This window comes from Eubalaena glacialis, chromosome 4 (assembly GCF_028564815.1).
Source record: "Eubalaena glacialis isolate mEubGla1 chromosome 4, mEubGla1.1.hap2.+ XY, whole genome shotgun sequence".
Classification (NCBI taxonomy): Eukaryota; Metazoa; Chordata; class Mammalia; order Artiodactyla; family Balaenidae; genus Eubalaena; species Eubalaena glacialis.
Window position 1 is genome coordinate 7,635,411 of NC_083719.1, and position 25,092 is coordinate 7,660,502.

Consider the following 25,092-nt stretch of genomic DNA (forward strand, 5'->3'; position numbering starts at 1 on the left):
AAAACAGAAAAAAAAAAGAGCAGGTGAATTAAATTTAATTACAAATTTTTATTTGACCTGATGTATCGAAAATAGTATACAATCTTCCAATATGTAATCAATATAAAATGCTTGAGCTATTTTGCATTCTTTTTTTCTACTAAGTGTTTGAAATGAGGGTTCAGTTCAGATTACCCACGTTTCGGGTGTGCAGCAGTCACATCAGGATATGGCTATGGTACTAGACAGCTTAGAGATGTAGAGAGGTGGCCCGGTACTGCCCTGAAGAGCCAGGTGCCCACCACTCCCCAAAACAGGCAACAGCTTCATAACCCACAACATGGCAAGCTTCATTTCCCTGCATTTCACATAGTTAGCCTTGCCACGTGATTTCCACTGAAGAAAGGGTTCCAGCAGGAAGGGCTGAGAATCACTGAACCATGGCAAGCTTCATTTCCCTGCATTTCACATAGTTAGCCTTGCCACGTGATTTCCACTGAAGAAAGGGTTCCAGCAGGAAGGGCTGAGAATCACTGAACCATGGCAAGCTTCATTTCCCTGCATTTCACATAGTTAGCCTTGCCACGTGATTTCCACTGAAGAAAGGGTTCCAGCAGGAAGGGCTGAGAATCACTGAACCATGGCAAGCTTCATTTCCCTGCATTTCACATAGTTAGCCTTGCCACGTGATTTCCACTGAAGAAAGGGTTCCAGCAGGAAGGGCTGAGAATCACTGAACCATGGCAAGCTTCATTTCCCTGCATTTCACATAGTTAGCCTTGCCACATGATTTCCACTGAAGAAAGGGTTCCAGCAGGAAGGGCTGAGAATCACTGAACAAAAGGTTCCGTCTCCACAAATGTTTGAGAATCCTTGCACTAGAGCTCCTACCGCAGGTAAGATGATGTAGGTCCTCAAAGGTTAACTGAAGGCTCATGGTTGTCCAGCCAGTGAGTGTAGCCCTGATATTAGAACCTGGCCCCTAACCCCTCACCTGGCCACCTGGCGTCACCCGCTGGTAATGTGCCCACAGGCAAATGACAGATGAGAGTGAATGCAATTATTGTCAGCTTATATCAGAACCTTATGGACTGCCACAAAGTAAGCACAACCACTAAAGAAGATTCTTTCTGTTTTTGTTCATTTGCTTTGTAGAGTTTTCCTTTAATTAGAGGTTAAGCTTGTCCCTACTCTTCTGGAGTAGAGCTTCTGTATCACTTTTCTGAGAAAACCAATGACCCTGACTGCCCTCCCAAACAGAACTGGTGAGGGCGACCTGAGTGTTCATCATTCATAGCCTGGATAATCAACATATGAAAGCCAGTGCAAACGAGAAACAAAGAAAACAACACTGATGTATTTATACCAAAATTAAGCTAACAATGAAAGAGAAGCATAGATGTAAACTTGACGTACAAATAGAAAACTACAGACCACTTTTATTTTCCTAATTCAGTCAATTTTCGGAATCCAAGATAAGCCCTTGGGGAAGAATGTGAGAGATCCCATTGGTATGGGCACTCTAACTGCAAATCATCTACCATCATTATGTTTTCTAAACTAAAATTTCAAACAGTCGTAGGACATTAGAGTTGGAAGGGACCCACAACAATATTTTGAATTTTGCAGGTGAAGAAAGCAAAGCCCAGAAAGGTTGAGTTCCAAAGATCAGACGATTGGGCCAAAATTTAGGTCCTCTGCATATCAATCAAGTGCTGGTTTCTAAATTTTTGAAGGTATTTTTGTTTTGAAAATATGGAAAGTATAATATACAATCCTTATAATGGTGCATCAGTAATAGCATGGCTGATAAGTTTCTTAAAAGATCAGGTGGTCTGACAAAACAGCGTATTAAGCAGTAGTGGTTATTCAAGACAAAGATTAAGCTATGATTTACAGACACGCTTATCTTATCACAGAATTCCCTACACACGTAACTAATATATAAGTGGTGCCAGGACAGATCTGACTTCTCTACCAGGCTAGGGACTCTCATTTCCTCAAGTTCAGGAAGGAAACATGAGAATAAATGGATGAAAAATGCCTAGAATATTCTATTTCAGTTATTTCTTTTAAAAAAGAGGATTTAAGGTGACAAAAGATTGGTTTAAACAAAAAATTTTTACAAGAAAAATGACTCTCTAACCACTAATTGCTTTATGTGATGTAAGCTGTATGTAATATAAACTCGAATGGATGTAATTCAGTTATTAGTGGTTGAAAATTCACTATATTTTTGACTTTGGGGGAAAATAGCTGGTCTTTCTCTAAATTTCAGCGATCACTTTGCTAATGAACATGGATTCAATAGTTTAAGCAAGATTCTATTCTGCATCTTGATAGGGATGTTCAAATATAGCAATCTCTCATTTGGTATGAAATATACCTTATAATAAAATATGGATTATTATGGGCTGGATTGTACCCCATCAAAATTCTTATGTTTAAGTTTTAATTCATAATACCTCAGAATGTGACTGTATTTGGAGATAGGGCCCTTAAAGAGGTAATTAAGGTAAAATGAAGTCATGTGGGTGGTTCCTAATCTAATGTGACTGGTGTCCTTATAAGAAGAGGAAATTAAGACATAGACTTGTGCACCCAACATGTGAGGATACATCTGGAAGATGCCCGTCTGCAAGCCAAGGGGAGAGGTCTCAGAAGAAATAAACCCTGCCAACACCTTGATCTCGAACTTCTAGCCTCCAGAACTGTGTGCAATCGACTTCTGCTGTTTAACCCACCCAATCTGCAGTGCTCTGTTATCTTTGTTAAGGCGGCCTGAGCAGACTATTAGAGGGACTCCATGTCAAGAGTAAGAAGATTTTGTCACCCAGGTAACTTGCTCAAAGCAATTTCAAAACCGGACTGCAAATTATTTTTCCACATTTCCCTGCGATATTATGACTCAAATTCTAATGCAAAGGCATTATAAACTATGTTAGACAATTTTCTTTTTACCTTGTATGATTGCAACATAAGATTCATCTTAGTAACAGCCTGGTATTATCAAATATTGTCATGTATTTCACTTAATCCCCTATACATATGATCCTGGGCTAGAAACGCAGCAGGAGATGATACAGAACATGTAGTATTGTGGAAAACTGATGCATTTTGATAAACATTATAAAATAATTCAAATAGCGGAAGCCTTGCTCACAACCTTTATGCTAACAACCCTGGTGATCTTTGGGGGACAATTAGAACTAAATGAGTGATCAGGAATGAGCTTTCCAGTATTTGAGGGAAAGGTCATTGATGATAATGAACTTCTTTTTGGAGGATGTCTAGAGTTTTAGTTTCACTGAAATTTCGAGGGTTCATGAAAATAATTTTTTTTTTTTTTGTAAAGAGGGAAGGCAGAAAGGAAGGAGGGAGAAGGAGAGGGAAGGAAAAGAAATATGATCAGCTCAATATAACATTTACTACTGCTATAAATAAAAATAATAATTTTTGATTTCTCGTACTTGTATACGATCAGACAGCCTTCTGCAATTCATTAAAGCTTCAACAATGAAACAATACTTAAAGAAAAAAGTCATCATGTCTTATGGTCCTATGTGTATAGCGGCATCAACTCTAATGAACTTGAGAACCCCGAACGACGAAAAAAGGCCGAGAAATCAATTCTTCTTGAGTATAGCAGCCCGAAGCACTTCCAAAACACAGAATAAATATATATTTCCTCTAAGGTGCAATAAAACACTTAAGAGGGTGGAGCTGTAACATACTGGATACATAGAAAATTTTTGTTTTAAGAGAGGGAAAAAGTCACACCATGAAACAGAGAGAGGGCTAGTTCAGGGAAATGTGATATAAAAATGAAGGATTATTGCAAAGCCCTGGACGGTTAAATCTTTTATCTTGACTCTGTTCTCCTCTTACTACTTTTCTAAGTTCTGTTGTGTTTTAAAGGGATGTTTATTATTCAACTTGCCATGTGCTGAATCCAGTACAGAAATTAAACCTGTGAACGGGACAGGCAATTCTGACCATGGTTGCCCGTGACAGGGCTGGAGATTCACTGCGGACACCAAGGCCACTAATCAGGGAAGGGGAAGCTGAATTACTTTATTTCCAATTGTGCATTTGACTCTATTTGATTCTCTGCTGTTGTATCCAAGAGACATTTTTCGTGTTTGTCTCATCGACCCAGAGTTACTGCAGAGTAAAAGGAAGCGCTTTGTATTTGCATCTGTTACTGTTCTGAGCATTATCAGTGAGGTAATGATGAAATGCCCTCTTCCACTCACTGGGCAGCATGTTGCCATAGCAACAGATCATTATATAAAGTTCATCAATTCAGCCAGTTGTGACTCCAAAGTAGCAGACAGCTAATATGTGTCAAAAGTTCTTTCTTTTAACCCATAATTGAGTAAATGAATTAAATTGGTCTTGGCACTGGGAGCTCAGTATCGCATTTATATAGTAAAAGGGAATTAAAAGAAGAAAACAAGCCTTCTTGGCTAGGGTATGCCTGAAAAGGAGATTTTAATTAACTCAGTTTATCAGATTCAACTAATGGCTTATTTTTTCTCAAAAAAGGATATGTCAGCCAGCTTAAACATCCTAGTCATAAATTATATGCAACATTCTTTTATCCCAAAGTATTATTTTTAAACCATATTCCTGCATCCTAACCCTCGGCATACAAATTCCAGGTAGTCAGGTGCTGGGGGACCTAGCCTGTCTTATTCACTGTGATCTCACGGGTGTCTGTGCCTGACACACAGTAGGTTCTCAAGCAGAGCACATGGTTCCGTGTGACGACCCTGGAGCCCGATGATCCAGGTTAGACTCCTGTGTCCAGGTCGCTCGCATCTGTGTCTCCTTCACCCTGGGGCCCAGCTCACAGGCCAGGGGCCATGCGGTGAGCTTATCTATGCAGAAGGCCCGGACAGTGCCTGGCACGCAGGATGCGTTATGTGAGAATTCAGTATTATTATTTTGTTGCTATGTTTAGCTTATAGATTATAACCCTTACCCAAGTTTTGTCTAAAATGAGCAAGCTCCCTGCCTCTGTCAGTACTGGCCGCACATAAGGCAGAGGGGTGGATGATAGCTCTACTGCCTTACTGAAAAACAAAATGAAACAAAACACTCCTTTAAGTACTCCAAATCATAAGCTGGTGCTTTTAGGAAATTTACCAGTGGAGTAAATTTTTTATTTACTGTGAATAAATAAATTTTTTATTTCTGTGAATAAAAACCATATTCCACTTAAAACGAGAGTGCAATTAATAGAGTCCGCTGGGTATCTTTTCTAAGCTCTCCTCTAACCCCACAGCTTAATTCTAACTCTCATCATTCTGCTAAGGAGACAATTCAAGTTTCTAGAAGGTAATTACTTGCCTTAGATTTACTGTATCTAAATTACAAAACAATGACCCAGTTGGCAAAGTCAGCAGCCCTTCTCTGACAGTCACCAGGCAGGAACACGTAGTCTAAATTAGCCTCTCACCCCCAGTGGTAAAATTTATACTGTGCCTGGTCCCATTAGGTGTGGACTGAGATGGCTGAGAAAAATCTATGCAAAGAACTTTTGTAATTTTGCAACATTAATTTGGAAGAAAAAAGACAGCTCTCTACTCAATGGAATAAGAAAATTATTTTGTCATTTTCCTGAATCACTACATTACACTAATTATGAACTAGTGGCTGAGATTCAAAGCTATTTTTTTTTTTTTTTAACATCTTTATTGGAGTATAATTGCTTTACAATGGTGTGTTAGTTTCTGCTGTATAACAAAATGAATCAACTATATATACATACATCCCCATATCCCCTCCCTCTTGCGTCTCCCTCCCACCCTCCCTATCCCAACGCTCTAGGGCTCTAGGCGGTCACAAAGCACCAAGCTGATCTCCCTGTGCTATGCAGCTGCTTTCTACTAGTTATCATTTTACATTCGGTTGTGTATATATGTCAATGCTACTCTCTCACTTCGTCCCAGCTTCCCCTTCCCCCTCCCCGTGTCCTCAAGTCCATTCTCTATGTCTGTGTCTTTATTCCTGTCCTGCCTCTAGGTTCATCAGAATCTTTATTTTTTTTTTAGATTCCATATATATGTGTTAGCATATGGTATTTCCAAGCTATTTGGGAGTTAGACTTTCACATGCTTTCTTCAGGCATGATCTCATCCACTTCTATAGCTTCAAAGCCAATCTGAGGTCTCTGTTACTGATCCGAACATTTCTCTTTGGCCTCAAAGAAGGAGTTCCAACCGACTATCAGACCTACCACAGGAAACTGGAACTCAGCATATCCCAAAACTGAGCTGTGTCTCCCCTTTGGCTCAAATCTGTTCATGCATATGAAATCCCTTTCCATTTGTTAGGATAAAATTTTCAGTCTGACACATCCCACATTTTAGCTTCATCTTCTGTCTCTCTATCCACAATGCCAGCCTTTCAGAACACTTATGCCTTTCAGAACGCTCCATGCCTTTCTATATCTGCAGGTTTTCCATATCCTGTGCCTTCTCCCAGGAAGGTCTGTCCAAACCTTCTCCACCAGGCAACCATCTCCCTACCTTCCAAGGGCCAGTTCCCCCTCTCCTCTGTGGGGCGTTTCTGACCCTCTCAAGCCAGGTCATTGTTCCCAAGTCTCTGTGCCTCTGGGATCTAGAGGGAGAAACCCTTAACCAGTCTCTGAGGAGAGGATGGGGAAGGGAAAGTCTACACTTTTCAACTGGACCTTGAAAGATGAATGTGCATTCACCTGGCAGAGAAGGAAATGAGGGCAGGTCGGGGAGGGAGGGTGTCCTGACCAAAGTGGGGAAGACTGGGGACCGTGGCTCACAGACGTGTAGGATTAAATGTTCCTTAGAAGGGTGATGCATTGGGTTGGAGCCAGGGAATGAACACCGGGAAACAGTCCAGTTTACATGTGTTTGTGCAATGCCACAAACTGGATCAAGTGTAATGAAGCTCTGAGCTCTGCAAAACACTTTGGCGAGCAATTTGGAATAGTGTAGCAGAATTGAAGATTCCAGTACCCTGTGAATCAGCAACTTCAGCTTCCCAGCCCATGGGCCATGACTAGGTTACACATATACCATGATACAGACCTCCTCCACTCCTGAGGCAGGGTGGGCAGCTTTGCCCTGCTGGGTTGGTGCCGATGGTAGCAAGTAACCTTGATTTTTCCAATGTGCCATGTACAGAATGTCATTTTCTATGGTTGCCATGATTGGGAAGCCCTGTCCTGGACACAGTTCTTGGTACAGGCTCCAGGGGATGTGCACAGGGATGCAGGGACAGATGTAGCAGCACCACTTATAACAGCAAAAGACCAGAAATCACCCAAATGCAATCAACAAGATGACCTTAAATTCAGGCAGATAATGAAAAACTGTATATAGTGGCAAAGATGAAGGGACTTCAGTTGTGTGCGTGAATATGGATGAATCGTTAATTTAAAAAATGTTGAACAAAATTTTAAAAAGAGAATCTTAAGAGAATATACATAGATCCATTTACCTAAAGTTCAAAAGCATATAAAATTAAGCTGTGCCATGTAGGGAATAAAATATGGTGACATTATAAAAGAAAGCAAGGAAATAATAAAAACAAAATTCAGGGTAGTGAATACTTTGGAAAGAGGGCATGGGTTTGGGGGGGTGGTGAAAAGGGGGGCCTTTAGAACACCTGTGCAGCTCTGCTGTGTGACTTGGCTGGTGGGTAAATTGGTGTGCCCATGTTATTACTCCTTATACATAAAATATATATCTAAAATAGTAGTCTAAAATTTCCCCCCAAAAAAACTTCTTAAAAATGGAAAACTACTATATAGAATGCAATTCTTGACCTTTGCAAACTTGGCTTTTTAGGTGGATGAACACACGTATCTCTTATACCATGTGCTATACACCCCCCTCAAGACACACACACACACACACACACACACACGCTTACACCATAGGAAGATAATTTGGATGCAAATATATTACAATAGAAGTGAGTATTAAAAACAAAAGGCATTATAAGTATGTAATAAGGTGCATACACTCCTATTCCCTAATATTCCTCTGGGATGGAGGCAGGTGTTCTTTGGAGCGTGTCCTGAACAGAGCTTGAGATGCGAGCTGACACGCTTCCCCTTTATCTGTCCTCTGCACCTGGATATGGGGAGGGGTGTCAAGGAAGAAAGGCTCCAGATGAGATAAGGGTAGGATTTTCGTTGGGAGCCTATTGAGAAAGAGTGAAAAGATAAAGCGGTGGGAGAGAGAAGGCAGGGAGATGGCGGGAAACTGCCAATAAACCTTCCCGGTGACCATGGAACCTTCGTGGCGTCTTCTAAACTCACACAATACTTGCTGTGTCTTGCTCTTTTTAAACACAATCTGGAGAAGGAGCTGACTTTGTGTCTGACAGCGTGAGAAACACAGTCTGCCTGAGATACACAGGACTTCGTGAGCATAAGCTCAAAATTAATAAACAGAAATTGTGGGAAGAGCTGAGGACTTCCAAGGCCATGAAATTGGGAGTCTGAAATAAGGAACCAAATATTCAAGGGGCAGGCAAGTCCCAGGTGGTCTCCACTGGGCAGGCATGATACATGTCATTAAATGTCTGTGTGTAGGGGAATAGGCTTGCATTGTGACTCGTTACCTGAGATGAAAAGCTGAGGTATTCAGCCACTAAACATGCCGCACACTAACGATGCAGGTTCCGGGGCCCTCGGCCTGCCGGCTTCGGCGCTGACTTTCCGATGTGGCTCCCGAAATTTCTGTGGGTGCCGATTTGTGACCCACATGGCATCCCAGTCCAGTTCTTACTCAGGCAGAAGACAAATTAGGAGTCCTAACAGAATTCCTCTAACTAGGATTCAAGTGGCTGAGGGCCAGCCTGGTCCCAACATCAGTTGTACATCCTCCAACCATGAAGGCCAAGGTGAGGGTCCCAATCAGACACCAAGAGAGAGAGGACCAGGGGGGCAACAGGTCGGTGTCTGGAGATGACCAGAAGGAGTGGGCACCCACTACAGGGCACAAGAATGGCCCTCTGATTCCTGGGATAAGAACATATCAGAGAAGATGGGATACAACTCAGACACTGGAGAGAAGATTGGATCACAGGTCACAAGAGAAGATGTCAAAGGCCCAGTCACTAAAACTGGGTGAGGGGTCACAGCCCAGCCAGGGAAAGAAGACCTGGCACTGGGCTCGGGCCCTCGTGTTCCTGGCACACCTGGTGCTCAAGGCAGGAAGGCCCCAGAATCTGAGTAACCCAGAGGTACAGGTTAAGGAACCCCAGCTTTGAAAGTTAGAGGGTCCTGAAGACAAGCTGCAGGTGAATCACAGGTCAGCAATTCAATGAAGACCAGGACAACTGGCTCTTATCCAGTCCATGCAGAGAGAAATTAATGCTGCCCACAATATATATATAAAAAAAAAATGCCAACATTATGTAAGCAATACAATTTCTAATTTAAAACAGAAAATTAAAATTTAACTCAAAGAGCAACAGTGCATTGTGAAGACTGCCTTTTAAAGACCCAGTTTACCAAGGACAAGTCAAGGTCTCTGCCGATGGGGCTATCTTTCACTTTGAACCAGTGTTCTTTTGCTATGGTCAAGGTCAGATTTTTAAAATTAATTGATTATATCAGTGAGGACCTGCATTAAATGCCTACACTGATAATTAATCTTTGAGATCACTTTCAATACTACAGGTAAGGATTTCGTTTTTTATGAGATTTTGAATATCGAGACAATTATTGAAATTTTTATCATTAACACAAATACATGAAAATTGAGGGCATAAAAACCTCATATCTGTTCTGGGGGTGTGAAAACCAACTTCTACTGGTCTTAACTCAGGATCATTGTAAGCAACTTATACTAATTATAGATAATTCTCAATAGTTTAGCCTCACATGATAACAATGCTTAACACATATTTTCTAGTTAAAGAAAAAAATCACCTATCTTGAGCAAATTTTCTTTTCCTTTCTCTCCACTCAAGTTTAATTCCTCAAATTAAAAAAATTACATATTTAATCAGTTTCATTATACTCAGTTGCAGGGCAAGATTAGACTGAAAATAGATAACAAGAACTGCCCTCTGAACATTGTTTTAATCTCAAAATGCCTTAAAAATTTCAAACAGAGTTAAGCTTTTGTAGCCTTCAGAAATAAAAAAAAAGTGATGATAATTATTCACTTGGTCAAAAAGTGAATTTGCATTTAAATGCTCTTAAATGGTGAAAAAGCTCAGAGTTTTTTTTCTTCTTTCTTTCATATTTGGGCTTAGTTAACACAATGACAATGGAGCTGGATGACTGCAAGGATGGCTGGATGGCCAGATGGACATCGACGCATTTATTCAGCATTGATTTAGCATTTACTATCAGCCAATGCACAGCGGGGGAAGGTACTTTTTTCCTTCATGTTCATTTATCTTTGGTCTACAAGAGTAACTTCGTACATAATTATAATTTCTGATATTCTTGACTTTAGGAGTTGGTTAGGTTTGGGCTGCCTTGATTCTTCATACAAGGTCTCATTAGCAAAAGTCACATCCTCAGCTTCTCTAAGGAAATACTTACTTATCCAACAGGTAAGTCAGATAAGACCAAGTAGGAAGAGCATTTGCCCCTAGGGACATTGGCTTAAAAAATTATTCCATTCTTAACACTATGAGAATTGTATGGTTCCTTGATAAGAACCTCTGCAGCATCTTTTTGGAAAGACAATTCTGTTTAAAGACCATAAAATACCCTACTTAAGAAACATCGATTTGGCCACTTCAATATTTCAAAGAGGAAAGGGGGATGAAAATATTATAAACAAATAGTTGGACAGCTTTTTAGTAGCACCGTGGGATTATCCAATTTTTTTGCAAGAAATAAATGAAAAGAAATTCTGATGTTGACATCTCTGCAAACGACAAATACGGCTTCCCACACCCACACAGGTTTGTTTGCAGACCTGCACTGTCAATAATCACACCACCATCAAGCTGTTTGCACCAATCCCAGTTTGCTGCAGGCATTCTGGCGGAAGGATGAATTCCTTCCACCTGGGTTAATTCACCACTTCCGTTAATAGACTCCAGGTGGGAAGTATAATATTAACAGGTATACCTCGCCCCCTGTACCTTAGTGCTCTCTCACTCCTAGGTCTGTCAAATCGCTTCCTTTTGCACTAAGGGATTTCTCTACCCACATCTCCTCTGCAAAGAAATGATGGGGTGTTATTTTCTTCCAGTCACTCTCTTGTGTAACGACTTCTGGAAGAAAGCCTGTATATAACGTCATTGCTAATGATAGTTCATCTTTCGGTGGAGACCGCACTTATTCGTTCCTGGTCCTTCTCTGTGCACTGCTGTCTGCTTTAGAATTTAATTACCTGGAGGCCATGGCCTAAATCTGCTTAGTAATGCTTGGTTATCATTGTTAGGCAAGGGTCATATATACAAGCCAGTAAGGAAGGTAGAAAGTGCTCAGACGAGGAATGAAAAAGGTAGATGGCCAAAGCCAAGGCGTAAACAATCCTACAAGTAATTTGCTGCCGTGATCAGATGTGGGTCCACTTTGGCCCAAGCTACCCGACACCTCTGCAAAGCTTCCATTACCATGTCCTCCTGCGCGTTAGATGAAATCATTTTAGAATGATTTACGCTGAAGGCCATGTTCCTTTCAAAAAGTGAGAGGGGCCAGCACTCTGGCCGAGTGGAACCCGAGTTTTCCTAGTGCAAAGATTCAATTTGTTAACACATCATAAACAGAATCAAATTATTCCAGATTTTATGGTACTAAGAAGAATGTCGCTTTCTGATTTAACAGCTTAGAGAATGACAGTGGTGGGCCAGTTGACAGCAATTTCACAGATTACTTTAGTGCTCACCAGCAATGTGGAGGGGTGGGAGAGTCCTAAGAGTCTGTTCCTTGCATTCCCAAAGGAATCACAAAACTGCAGCCTGATCCTGTGTGTTCACAGAGGTCCATGTCAACCTCAAGCGTCCGACAGGCTCTTCTTGTGGGAATCCTGAGAGTTCCCCAGTAGTCCTGGAATAACTGGGTGTCAGAGAGGCAGCAGCCCCTGGGGGAGATAGGCAGTCGCCTCCCCGCCTGTAGGGTGATGTCAGAAGGATTCTCCTGGCAGGGTGTGTGTTTATCTCTATAGTCAGGAAAGGCCCATGCCTCAAGGTCACAGTACAAAGAAAGGAAGGAAGAGAGAGAGAAGGCAGACATGCTGATGGCCCTTACATTTTTAATGTTATAAGATATTTCATTTGTTTATTTGTTTTTGGCTTGTGAGGGAATTATCTGTTAAATGCCATAGAATATATGGCATTTCCCCCCTGCCTTCCACTTCTACATTATTGATTTTTTTTTTCCAGTGCAGACATTAGCTCATGGAGTGCCGGAGCCAATGAAAAATGACTTCATTCTGCCATGAGCACTTCAGCCGGGTCTAGGTGACCAGGCACAGAACAAATAATTGATGCAACTAGGCAGCTCAAACTAGAGCAAGAGATGTTTTTTTCCCTTTACATATGAACAGCCCTAGTAATTCAAAGTGTAGATGTTTGCCCCAAGGAGAAACATTTTATATTTAATTTAAAACTTTCACAATTGAAACTTATATTTAGGAGCTCTTTTGTTTGTTTGTTTGGTGGGAGTGGGTAGCAGGTATGGGGTGGGTGTTTCAAGAGACTTCCTGTAGTAGCAAATTTCTAGAGTGGCTCCACAATTACATGTGTGTATATATATATATATATATATATATATATATATATATGTACCCCTTCTTCCTGAGTGGCCCAACCTGTGATGATGGTATGTCACTCCTGTGATTAGGTGACATTATATGGCAACAGGGAAGGGATTCTGCAGGTGTCATTAAGATCCCAAATGAGTTGATTTTGAGTTACAGTGGGATTGCCTTTTGTGGGCCTGACTTGATCAGGTGAAAGCTCTTCAAAGAGGGGCAAGACCTTCCCTGAGAAGAAAGGCTCTTTGCAGCCTGGACAGAGAAGACTGGCTGGGAAGGAGCTTCAGGCAGCCTGTAGGACATGAGAGTGGCCTCTACCAAGAGCCAGCAAAATCCTGGGGCCCTCAGTCACACAGACACGAGGACATGAACTCTGCCAACAGCCTGAATGAGCTTGCATGTGGATTCTTCACGAGTCCAGCTTTCAGATGAGACTGCAGCCCTGCCTAACGTCTCGACTGCAGCCTGGTGAGACCCTGAGCAGATGACCCAGCTAAACCCAGGCTTCTGACCCACAGAAGCTGCAAGATAATACACGTAAGTTGTGTTAAACTGCTAAGATTACATATATGTATTTAGATAAAATCCCTTTTAACAAGTTTTGTATGAAGAGAAGTAGTTAACAAGTGTTGGTAATAATTATACAATGTATTTAATGTGTTTTGTCCCAGACAATGAAATGAATGAGGATGAAGTAGCCATTTAATTGGGAGATTTATTACCTATGGAGATGTTGGTTTTTAAGATCAACTAGAAAAGTTCTTTTATAATAACACTTGCAGGTTCATCATCAAATTGGCAGACAAGTGAGTCTTCTCATAACTGAATTTCCAGGATAAAAGTATCTGCAAAAACATATCCTAAATTATGTATTCCAAAAAATGGTGACCTACATTAGACTCGCCTTACCACGGCATGGCTTGTGGGATCTTAGTTCCCTGCCTGACCAGGGATCGAACCCAGACCCCTTGCAGTGGAAGCTTGGAGTCCTAAAAACTGGACCCCCAGGGAAATTCCTCACAGTAAGTGGTCTGAATGTTTCCCTGCAGAAGTGGACATCTATAATTCACAAAACAAGAAAACCTGGGATATTGGGTGGATCTTGCCAAAACCTGTTTGGAGTTATGACATCATTTCACACAGAAACAATGATATACTAACTAGAATTTTGTAGAAACAGGAGGACAGCAGGCCTGGGAACATGACGCAGGACCTGCCATGACATCTAAAGGTGTTATATCAAAAATGCACATTGGGCAGGATTTATATGAAAAGATGAGGTGAAGAGAGATGGTTTCTATTTCTTTCGTCCACAGACTGCAGCGCTTTACTACCTGGGCAACTGTCAGTCAATCCTGATCATGTGAAACAGGAAAGAGAGAATGAAAGATTTACATGGGTCTAAAACAAAGAAAGGCAGGAGAGAGAAAGCAGACGGAGAAGAAAACAGCAAAATTGTCTCCTCTCTAAAGGCAGAAGAGGATTGCATCAATTTAGAGTAAATTGGGACATTTACTAATTAGTGTATAACTTCAGATTATTTTGTGGTTGGGGAACTAGGCATAAAGTACTAAAATTATTCAGAAAACATGTTTAAAACCAAAACACATTAAAAAGCAAAAATTAAGGTTCCTATATTTAGTAAAACAAAACAATTAATTGTTGTTATACCATTTTAAGTGATTTGGCATATATTAAATTGTATTCAACAGATTTTTCATTTTAATTGGGCCTGACATAAAGTAATACTAAAATACTGATTTTGTTTTTTTGTATGTGTTTTTTTATGGATAATGAATGGATTGTTACTGTATTTATAAATATGCATAAATACAAAGTCATATCCTCAATTTATTATAATATTAGGTGAAGTGTAAAATCTATCCCATGTTTTCTAATTGACTTAAGATCCTGGAGAATTTATGAATAGATAATGCTGCTTAATACACTCATAGAGTTTATCAGATCCTAATATAAAATGCTAATTTTGTTTGTTAAGTTTAGGACATTGAGAAGTGTCAGGGGAGCAGGAGAAAGCCAGGCTAATGTTTTAAATTGGCTGCAAGATCAGGTGCAAAGTGAAAAAGTATACCCAGGTGGATTAGTGTCCTGGGGCAGCTATAATAGAATACCAAGTTCTAAATGACTTAAAGCAATAGAAATTTATCATCTCACTGTTCTGGAGGCTAAAAGTCTGAAATCAAGGTGTTGGCAGGGCCATGCTCCCTGGAGACTCTGAGTAAAATCCTTCTTTGAATCTTCCCAGCTTCTGGTGGTGGCTGCCCATCAGTGGTATTCCCTGGCTTTCAGCCACATCCAGTCTCTGCCTGTGTTGTCACATGTCGTTCTCCTGTGCGTGTCTTTCTCCTCTTCTTATAAGAACACCAGTCATATTGGATTAAGGGTCCACCCTACTCCAGTATGACTTAATCTTATCTAATTACATCTGCAAAGACCCTATTTCCGAATAAGGTCACATTCTGTGCTATTGGTGGGTTAGGACTGCAACATGTACTCTGTGGGAACACAATTTAACCATAACACCAGGTAATTGGAATTTTCCTACATTGTTGTTATTCACTACAATTACTTTATCATTAAACTCAAAATTCATTAAGTTTTATCAAATAAGCACTAGAACGACACAACGCTCCCTTTCAGCCTAGGGAACGCCTTACATAAATGGGCACATATAGAGAAAATCCAGATTAGGTTTGGATTTCCAATTTCCAGTGAAAAGGACAGAATTTGGAGTGATTGTAAAAAATCTTTCCCCTATAGGATTTTCACAAATTTTTTTTTATACTTTTTTTGGCTACACTGCATGGCATGTGGGAACTTACTTCCCCGACCAGGGGCTGAACCCGTGCCTCTTGCATTGGAAGCTCAGAGTCTTAACCACTGGACCACTAGGGAAGTCCCAGATTTTCACAAATTAATGCTTGCTTGTGACACTTAGGTAGTTACAAATTGCTTATAAATATTAAGGGAGATAATAGTAACGGCAACAGTAAATGTATTACTTAATTTTTGGTGCCTAAAAAGATTTCCCTAGGGTCCTTAAGTCTTATGTACTTTAGTTCAAGGCAATACTGGGGTCTGTCCCTCATTCATTATTATTATTATTATTATATTTGGATTAAAGCCTTAATATGGTCTATAGAGCATATATCATTTATCCCTGCCTTCGTTTGTAACTGGACAACTTTACATGGTTGGGTGAATTCTTCCGTAGTGTGACTGCCTAGAAAGCAGAGTATGAAGCAAGGATTAGGAGCTGATGCATCATTAGGGGTACAACCCCAGGGCTGTGTGAGTGAGGGAAGAGATGGAGCGGGAAGAGGGGAGTAATGCCGTGTGAAGTGTCACCATGGGCCACTCCTGTATGCTGCGCCACAAAGAGATATCTGCTTGGCTACGTGAAGAACCCATTGAGTTCCTGAATAGCCCATTGGAAGGAAAAAAGAGAAAGGAATTTATTAGGTGGTTCCTTCCCATATCCTGCCTCTTGTTGGTTGAGATTAGCCTCAAGGGAGTTAATACCCCTGTACTTCCGCGTTGTATCTCCCAGATCCTTTAGCATCTGCTTGAGAAGCCACATCCCAGGCCAGTGGTGTGATGTTTCATCCATGTCCAGAAGTGGTACGAGGGCCTGGCCACCAGCTGGTCAGCATCAGTGGGAAGAACCTCATGGTCCTGCCCAGGCATTTATCAGCCCAGGTGGCAGCTGAGATGGAGCAAATGGCTGAGGGTCCAGGAGAAAGGAAGGCCAAGGAAATCTGAGGAGGGGCTTAAGACATGTCCAGTTCATGGACCTTCTCTGAGTGTTCTGTACACACGATGCTTCACCAGCTCTCAGAGCCCTTCATGTTCTATAGGACACTTTAATTTTTCTTTCCTCTGAAATTAAAATGGATACTCAGCTCACCACCCACCCTTTTTCCATGACTTCTTTCCTGATATTTCCGTTCTGATATTCTTCTTTAACTAGAAATCAAGGTTTTCTGTTTTGATAGATGCTATATCCCTAAATTCTCCATGTACCTTTATTTTTGAAGGAAAGATTAGCCTAGAATGAAACTCTTGAGTCACATTCAATTTTCCTCCAATTTTTACATATATTGCTTTACTTGAAATCTGGTCTTGAATGTTCCATTATTTTGGTTTATTTTGTTTTCCTTTCTTTCTCAAAGCTTCTCCATCATTTGTTTGGCTGAATCTAGCCAGTAATTAGCCTTGTTTTGTGCTTGTAAAAGACACTCCTGGTATTTATTCTATTGCTTGAGATTTTCATTTTGTGGCATGTCTGCCTGTTTTCTTTATTCCTGATTGAATATAATACTCTTGATTCATATTTTCTTTTTTTTTAGACCACATTTTGCAGACTTATGCAGTCAGAGAGTGTTCTGGAGCCACCTAACTCTTTTTTCCATTTGTAGGTATTTTTTTCTCCTGACTACCTGAATAATTCTTTCTTTACTTTTGCAATTTAAAGACTTAACCTGACTACATTCAGTGTTCTTTTATTCTGAGTCAATATTGCTCAAATATGGTGTGCTTTGAAATGTACAGCCTCAATTCTTCCTTTATTTCAGAGAAATCATTCCTGGTACTCTTGTCTGTCCCTGCCTAGACCACCAAGTTCTATTACTTATGATTTCTGACTTTTTTTTTAGCCTGATATATTTTAATCATTCTGTATCAGCTTGCTGCATCCTAAAATATTTTCTTTCAAATCAAGTCACATCTGTTTTGCTAACTAGTTAGCAAATCATACCAGCAACTACGGAGATGAACTGTAAACATGTCTGCTCTGCTCATGTTGGATAACAGATTTTATATCTGCATCACAAACAATTAGAAATCAATCACAATAATGTCAGGGCCCAAGCACAGAGAGAGGCAAGGTACATTTATTATAGAGAAGTGATTCTAAGTTAACAAAAAAAAAAAGAAAGAAACAAAACAAAACTATAATTTCCTCTAGAACAGCAGTACTTAAATATGGAGCAGACATGCCCAGCATTGAGTTGACCTGGGATCCTGTTAGAAACACCCCACTCTCTGTGCTGAATCAGAATCTCATGGGGTTGGGCTCAGGAACCCGCATTTCTCATGCCCTCGTTGAACAGACACTGGTCTAAAATAGCGCTCCAGAAATAAGAAGGGTTTGAGTTAAGGGAATAAACAGTTATGGAAAAAAAAAAAAAATGGTTAGCAGAGGTGGCAGAGGGTTCAAAACTATAGAATGTGGTACATGAACAAAAGCAAGAAAGCATATGGGAGAAGGAGCAGATTGGTAGACATATTGGAATTGAGATCAAGTGAAAATAAAGTAACATATTTCACCCTAGAGAGGACAGTAGAAACTCTGAAACTGAATGGTATTTCGAGGGAGATACCATAGAATTAGAGCAACCATAGCTAAGGGCAGAGCAACAGCCATAGGTGAGGGGCAGAGAGAACACATGGAACTGGCAAAGGAATATCACAGAGGGAGAAGTGCCAGAAGAGACAGGGTTCTGCAAATCAAGATTCCCAGAATACGCCGATGGTCAACATGATGCTAATTTTATCTTTGTAGAGAGGAACTGAGCAGCTGTTTGGATATAAGACACAGCCACTTATAGATCTCCAGTCATAAATATCCTGAAGGAGTTACCAATGCCATTTTGCGTCCTGCTCTGAGAAGACCTTCAAAGGAATAACTTACAAAGTATCAGCACAGTCATGGCCTAGATAATGTGCCTAACCGCGGCCGGATTTCCAACAGGAGAGAGATGGGAGTAGCATGAAAACAGACCCAGAAGGGGTCCGGGAAAGGCTGTTTGACTCAGGGGGGTGGTCCTTGAGTCAAACAGGCCCTGAGTCAAACAGCCTTCCCTGGTGGCCAGCAGGGAAATGCCATTCAAGCTGCAAGAAGCAAAGTGAACTGCACAATGAACAGAGGTTTTTTCACTTCAATTTTTAGATAATACTGACAAATAAAATTAACCAGCTTTCAAATGGTCATGGATAGGTGTTCTCCAATTTGTGCTTATTCAAGTAAACTCTAGGTGAGAGAAAATAAGTTATCACAAAACCTGATTCCCAAACCCAAGATATCAAACTGATTTTATTAGCAAGTTAGGAAGTATTCCATCTTCACATTGACTGGTTGTGAATGTTACCCTCATGCTCTGTCGGCTGAGTACTTATTAATTCCTGAATAAGGTACAGCATGTGGACTCAGTTTATTCTCAAATGTATCCAAGGTTTGACTGGATGTAAACTACTTGGGCAAGATATAAATAAAAGGTCACAGAAACATCAGCCTTCTGAATTTTAAAGGTCAAATTCTGTAATCTTTGTCATCCCTACTTGTTAGGAGTTGTTCAGCTCTTAGCAGGTTTAGTTAAAACAGACTGGCGTTTTTGGATATTCTTTCTAATATTCCATTTTTACATTTCAATGCCTTGGAAATAAAGAAGAAAGCTATCTGCTGGATCATTAAAAATGATATCCTTTAAAGCTAAATTTTATTCTGAATTAAAACTTGTAAAAGAAGAGATCACCTTCAAAATGTATTCATCGGTGCTATAAGAGATAAACAAAAAGATCCAGAACTTGGTTGAGACATGAAATTTGTACTTTAAGAGGTCCTAAAGTTAGAATCATCAAGCTAGTCTAAACAAACTTAAATACCATCTATGTATCCAGATGCTAGGAGAACTCTGCATGTCTGCCCTGAGTCCCTTCATGTGGTTGGGAGCAGGGCTCTCTTTGGGACCCCGTGTATCCATGGTTATTTCCCTGCTGGAAGGGGCCTTCACCCACTGCAAAACCCCTTCCCCTTGAGTTTAACAAACAACCTGACTACTGAGTTGTGGAAACTGCAGAAGAGTTCTATGTATGGCATCGTTCCCCATAATCCCATCCTGTGATTGCTGTTAGTAACATCTTTCTATGCCATGACTGAATTTACAAACAGGCAGTAGATTAAAACAAAAGCAACAAATCAGGTCTGCAGAACAAAAAAGTGAATCTCTGTAGGACCTATTTGCTGAGTGGCTTGCGGTCTATCATTATCAGAATGAGAACTGCAAACCTGGAGCCAGGATCAGACAGCCTGGGGTAACCATAGCTACTTCAGGCTGAGCTAATCCCCTAGCTTTAGCGTGGGAGGGGATGGGAACCGGCGGGGGAGGGGAAGAGCAGCAGCCCAATCGTGAGATCATTCAAAACAGACTTGAGCAAGCAAGTTTCTAGAAGGCTGTACTGTTTAAAAAGCCACAGATGCTGACTATAATTTAATCTCAGATTGGTAATTTATCTAAGTTGTTCTGTTGGAATTTGATTTAGATTCTGTTCAAACATGTTGTTTATGATAAAAATCCTCAAATATTTTATCCCAGTGGCCATGTTTTAAGTTGATAGAACAAGTTGCTCATTGCTAGGGACTGAATGTGAGTGTCCTCCCAAAATTCACACTGAAGCCCTAATCTTCAAAGCAATGATATTTGGAGGTGGGGCCTTTAGGAGGTAATTAGGTCATGAGGGTGGAGCCCCATGGTGGGGTTAGTGCCCTTATAAGAAGAGACAGGAGAGAGATGATCTCTGTCTCCACCAAGTGAGGACACAGCAAGAAGACGGCCATCTACAAACCAATAAGCACAATGGAAACAAACATGACCTTCCCATGGCCTTGGTTGTGGACTAGGTCAGGTTTCTCAAGTTGAGGACATAGGCTGCTCTGTGCTGACCTACCCAGGCCTGCTCAGGGCCAGCGCATCTCCCTTCACCATCCCTCCTCCAAGTACTATGAGGAACTCAACAGCCTCCTAGATTTCCAAGAGGACTCTATTCTCTGTGGCATCAACCAGAACATTTACGGGAAAAAACAAAATAGGAAAATTTTGGAAAGGTCCATTTCATTCATTCCTCAAGCTACCACACCCTATGGGGGAATGAAGATGAAAATAGCAGAAAAAGGGTCATGGTTCCTTCTTAGACTCTGGTGAGCAAGATAGACACTGTGATGGTAATTCCTTATCTGCTCTTAAAACAGACTTGAGGTCCCAACCCCTCAGGCTACCACATCAATCTTCTACAGGCCTTCACTGAATAGCCTCCGGAAGCCTTGCTCATGGTAGCTGTTTCCCCCTAACCTCCTCCATGCTCCCTCCCTGTCCCCCACTCCTCCCTCAGACTGACCTTTAGAGGCACCAGTGGCCTCCTTTGGTCATGCAATGGTCACTTCTCTGTCCTTAGCTGAACTGACCACACAGCAGCACCGGCCACAGCTGACCACTGCTGCATCTGCCTCTTTGGCTGTGTCCCTCCTTGTGCAAAGCCAGCTCTTCCTCCTTGGTCAGCTCTCAGCTTAACCTCATCGGCCAAGCACAGGAGGCTTCCTGGCTCTCCTATCACATCACTTTAGTCACACCCACTGCATAAGCTTGGCATCACTTCTCACGATTTCCTTAGTGGTTGGTTCGTTATGTGCTGTCCCCGCAGGAATATAGAGCAAGATGCTGCCGGTCTGCTCACCATCTCACTCATCAGTGCTCAGATGAACCGCAAAATAGTAAAAGCTCAGTAAATCTTAGCAACTTTGTAAATAAAATTAACCAACTGATGGATATAAGATATTATTAACAACAACAGTGGAAACTGTGTTCTATGAAAAAGTGCCAACTCTACAAAACACTGGACAGAGGATGTAGGGATGGGGTGGACTTCACAAAGCGGGATTTTCTATACGGGAGGACCTGAAGCAAGAAAGAGCTGGACAAGTTTGTAAAACTAAGACCCAGCCACGAGGCCGGCCTCGGGCACCCGGCACTGTTCACGTAATGAACAGAGACGGAACCTGCCTTCAACAGGTGAGTTACTGTGGAAACCGAAGAGGTCTAGTTGTCACTGATAATTTGATAAGCATTGTTGCCTGTGTTTTCTGTAAAATATTTTCTTATTTATGCCCCCAAACATATTCTTCAGAATGCTTCTACCTACAATCCTACAACAGGAATACATTGCTGTGAGCACTGTTTGTAAACCAATTGGAAATCATATGACAATCTCAGGATAATATTTCACCAGACAATGTCCTCTAACAAATTTCACTGTCTTAAATTATCTGAATTGAAATGGTCTTGCCAAGAAAAGATGTATTTTATGAGTAGTTGAGAAATACTAGTTAAGAAATCAGTATTTATAATAGCCAAGACACGGAAACATCCTGTCCATCAACAGATGAATGGATAAAGATATGATTATATATATATATACAATGGAATATTACCCAACCATTAAAAAGAGTGCAATAATGCCATTTGCAGCAACATGGATGGACCTAGAGATTATCACACTAAGCAGAGTAAGTCAGAAAGAGAAAGACAAATACCATATATTACTTATATGTGGAATCTAAAACACAACACAAATGAACATATCTATGAAACAGCAACCAACTCACAGACATAGAGAACAGACTTGTGGTGGCCAAGGGGGAGTGGGGGGGTGAAGGAGGGAAGGATTAGGAGTTTGGGATTGCAGATGCAAACTAGTATACATATTATGGATAAACGACAAGGTCTTACTGTATAGCACCAGGAACTATATTCAATATCCTGTGATAAACCATAATGGAAAAGAACACAAAGAAGAATACACACACACATATATAACTGAATCACTTTGCTGCAAAGCAGAAATTAACACAACATTGTAAATCAACTATACTTCAATGAAATTGAAAGAAAGAAATCAGGCATTGGTTTTCCAATAAAAATTATAACTAACACAGTGGAAAAAGATGATGAGATTATTTTCGGAGGATGACGAAGATAAGGAAGCATCCTGGGCTTTGCTGCTTGGAGGAAAGAAGACAGGCCCAAAGCTTGACATTGAGATCTCATGTTTAGAATTTAAAACACAAAATCAGGAGATGACAGAAAGCTCCTCAGAGGAGGGCGAGCTCCTACCTGTGGCCAAATAAATGATGTGGATGAGCGCGTCCCTGCCCTGCACCAGGTCGACGGCCACGTGGGAAAAGCGGCTGTTGTCCTCCATGAAGGAGGGCACTGCAGTCACTGGTTGCACTACCTCATGCATCAGGATGAACTTCTGAGCGTCCTGCAGGTTCCTTTCCGTCAGGTTCACATACAGGCCCTGGTCCACGGTGCCGCACTGCAGAAGAAGACATGCCGTTACTGGAACCAGCCACCCCAGCTGAAGGGCGACTGGGAGTCTGAACACCTGAGTGGGCCAATGTGCTCCCTTCTCCATTTCCGCCAAAGTCCCCTTCCTTGGTGTTCCTCCCATTTTAGGTTTGAACTTGTTATATTTGGGGAGTCTCTCCACTCTCATCATAAATGAACGATGAGAACAAATGAACTTATCTACAAAACAGAAGCAGACTCACAGACTTAGAGAACCAACTTATGGTTACCGGAGGGGATGGGCGGGGGGAGGGATAGTCAGGGAGTTTGTGACTGACATGTACACCCTGCTATATTTAAGCTGGATAACTAACAAGGACCTACTGGATCGCGCAGGGAGCTCTGCTCAGTGTTGTATAACAACCTAAATGGGAAAAGAATTTGAAAAAGAATAGATACGTGTATGTGTTTAACTGAATCACTTTGCTGTACACCTGAAACTATCACAACATTGTTAGCCAACTACACTCCAATATAAAATAAAAAGTTAAACAAAAATAAATGAATGATCAGAGCATTGAAAAAAATGGAGTAGAAGTCGTTGCTAACTTCAATTCTAACAGCATATACAGAAAATCTCCTCATCACCTGTGGAGTCCCTTGGGAGCTGTCTGACTAAGTGCACACTATTCAATCTGTCAGATAAATCAGGTTCCCAGATGGAAAACACAGCAATCAAATGCATCACGTAGATTTGCTACTTTTCCTTGGAATGACGGGTTTATAAGAAAGATATGGATTCCACGGAGATAGAATTAGGTCATTTTAATCTGTAAACTATGTGATATTGTTCTACTGTCTTTTACATGGGCTACAAAACACTGTGCTGGCCTTATTGCTTTGTGCTCATATTCTGAGCTAGAAGAAGCAAAAAATTCACATAGAGTCGAGCATCCGAGAAAAAACATGGGGCGGGGGAGCAAAACTTTCCACCCCAAAATGTCTCTCTGGCATGTGGATTATTTCGAGCTGAAAACAACGAAGGCCCAATAGACTCAGGAAGAAACTTTGACCTTCCCCCTAAATGCCTAAAAAATTTAGATGGAGGGCCTGTTCCTGGAACAGAGCTATCTCCAGAGATATCAGCAAAGAATATGGGCTAAGTGTGGTGGGAGAAACTCAGCAGGGCCTAGAGATCAGAGCCCCCTCTGGGTCCCATTGTCTCTGTAGGCCCAGCAAACACTTATTTACCAAGCATTTGCTTTTCTCTCTCCAGGTCAATTGCTCTCCTCCCCTTTGAAGTCTCAAACCACTGCGCTCAACATGCTCTTTCATCTTCAGCTAAAGATGGTATTTAGGATGAGGGTTTCGGCCACTTGGGTGAGTTACTCAGTTTTCCTGGGTCCCTCCCACGTATACGTGTTATTAAACTTTTGTTGGATTTTCTCCTGTTAATCTGTCTCATGTCAATTTAATTCTTAGACTGGTCAGAAGAATCTAGAAGGGCAGAGGAAACTTTCTTTCTCCCCAACAGTGATGAATTTTCAAGAAGAGAGGGGAGTAAGATATAGGAAGTGAGGAAGGAAGGGAGATGGGCAGAGAGAAGAGTGTAAAGGAAGAAATCAGAAGGAAATAGGAAGGAAGGAAGAAGATCCTCAGGTAGAAGAATCACCACGAAGAGGAATCTGTGATACACAGGGAAAAAAAAATTAGGCCTGGAAATCGCTGAGCATTAAACTCAGAGCTGTGCTGTGAAAAGGCTGGCAGGTGTTATGTAGGATGGTCCTGGGCAAGGATGAGGTTGAAAGAGGGGTAGGAAAGCAAGCAAAGCTTTCCTGGGGCAGAACATAGACTCAGAAAATTATCACCAAGCTTTCTCATTTCTTTCATGAACTTTAAATTGTGGTACCCATAAAGGCTGATCCTCGGCAGAACTTCAAAGAAGTAGGTTTGATGGAAATGAATTTCCCTGTTCATACCATCTGAAACTACCTTTATAACATGTCATTTCTAATACTTGGTTTTATAATAGGTTAGAGGTGCAAAAGTATAAGATGGAAATGGCTTTTTAAGAATAGACGGTATTTTTGTAGCACTTGATAAAATATCCTACATGCCATAAAATGATAGGCTGATTTAGAATTAAAGTATCTTGGAGCAAAATGGATTCCAAGACTGGTCCAATGCTTAGTTTAATGTCACACCCTTGCAGGGGGCCCCAGGTACCAGGTGGTGGGATGGTCAGG

General features: G+C 41.1%; 1 protein-coding gene across 5 annotated transcripts in view; it reads right to left on the reverse strand.

The window, feature by feature from the left end:
• SEMA5A (semaphorin 5A) overlaps positions 1–25,092 on the reverse strand; it is a 492,520-nt gene that overhangs the window by 108,100 nt on the left and 359,328 nt on the right. For all 5 annotated transcript variants that reach the window (XM_061189118.1, XM_061189117.1, XM_061189119.1 and 2 more), the window contains one exon: positions 22,670–22,874. In XM_061189118.1, coding sequence (XP_061045101.1) covers positions 22,670–22,874 — 205 coding nt within the window. The remainder of the gene's footprint in view (positions 1–22,669; positions 22,875–25,092) is intronic.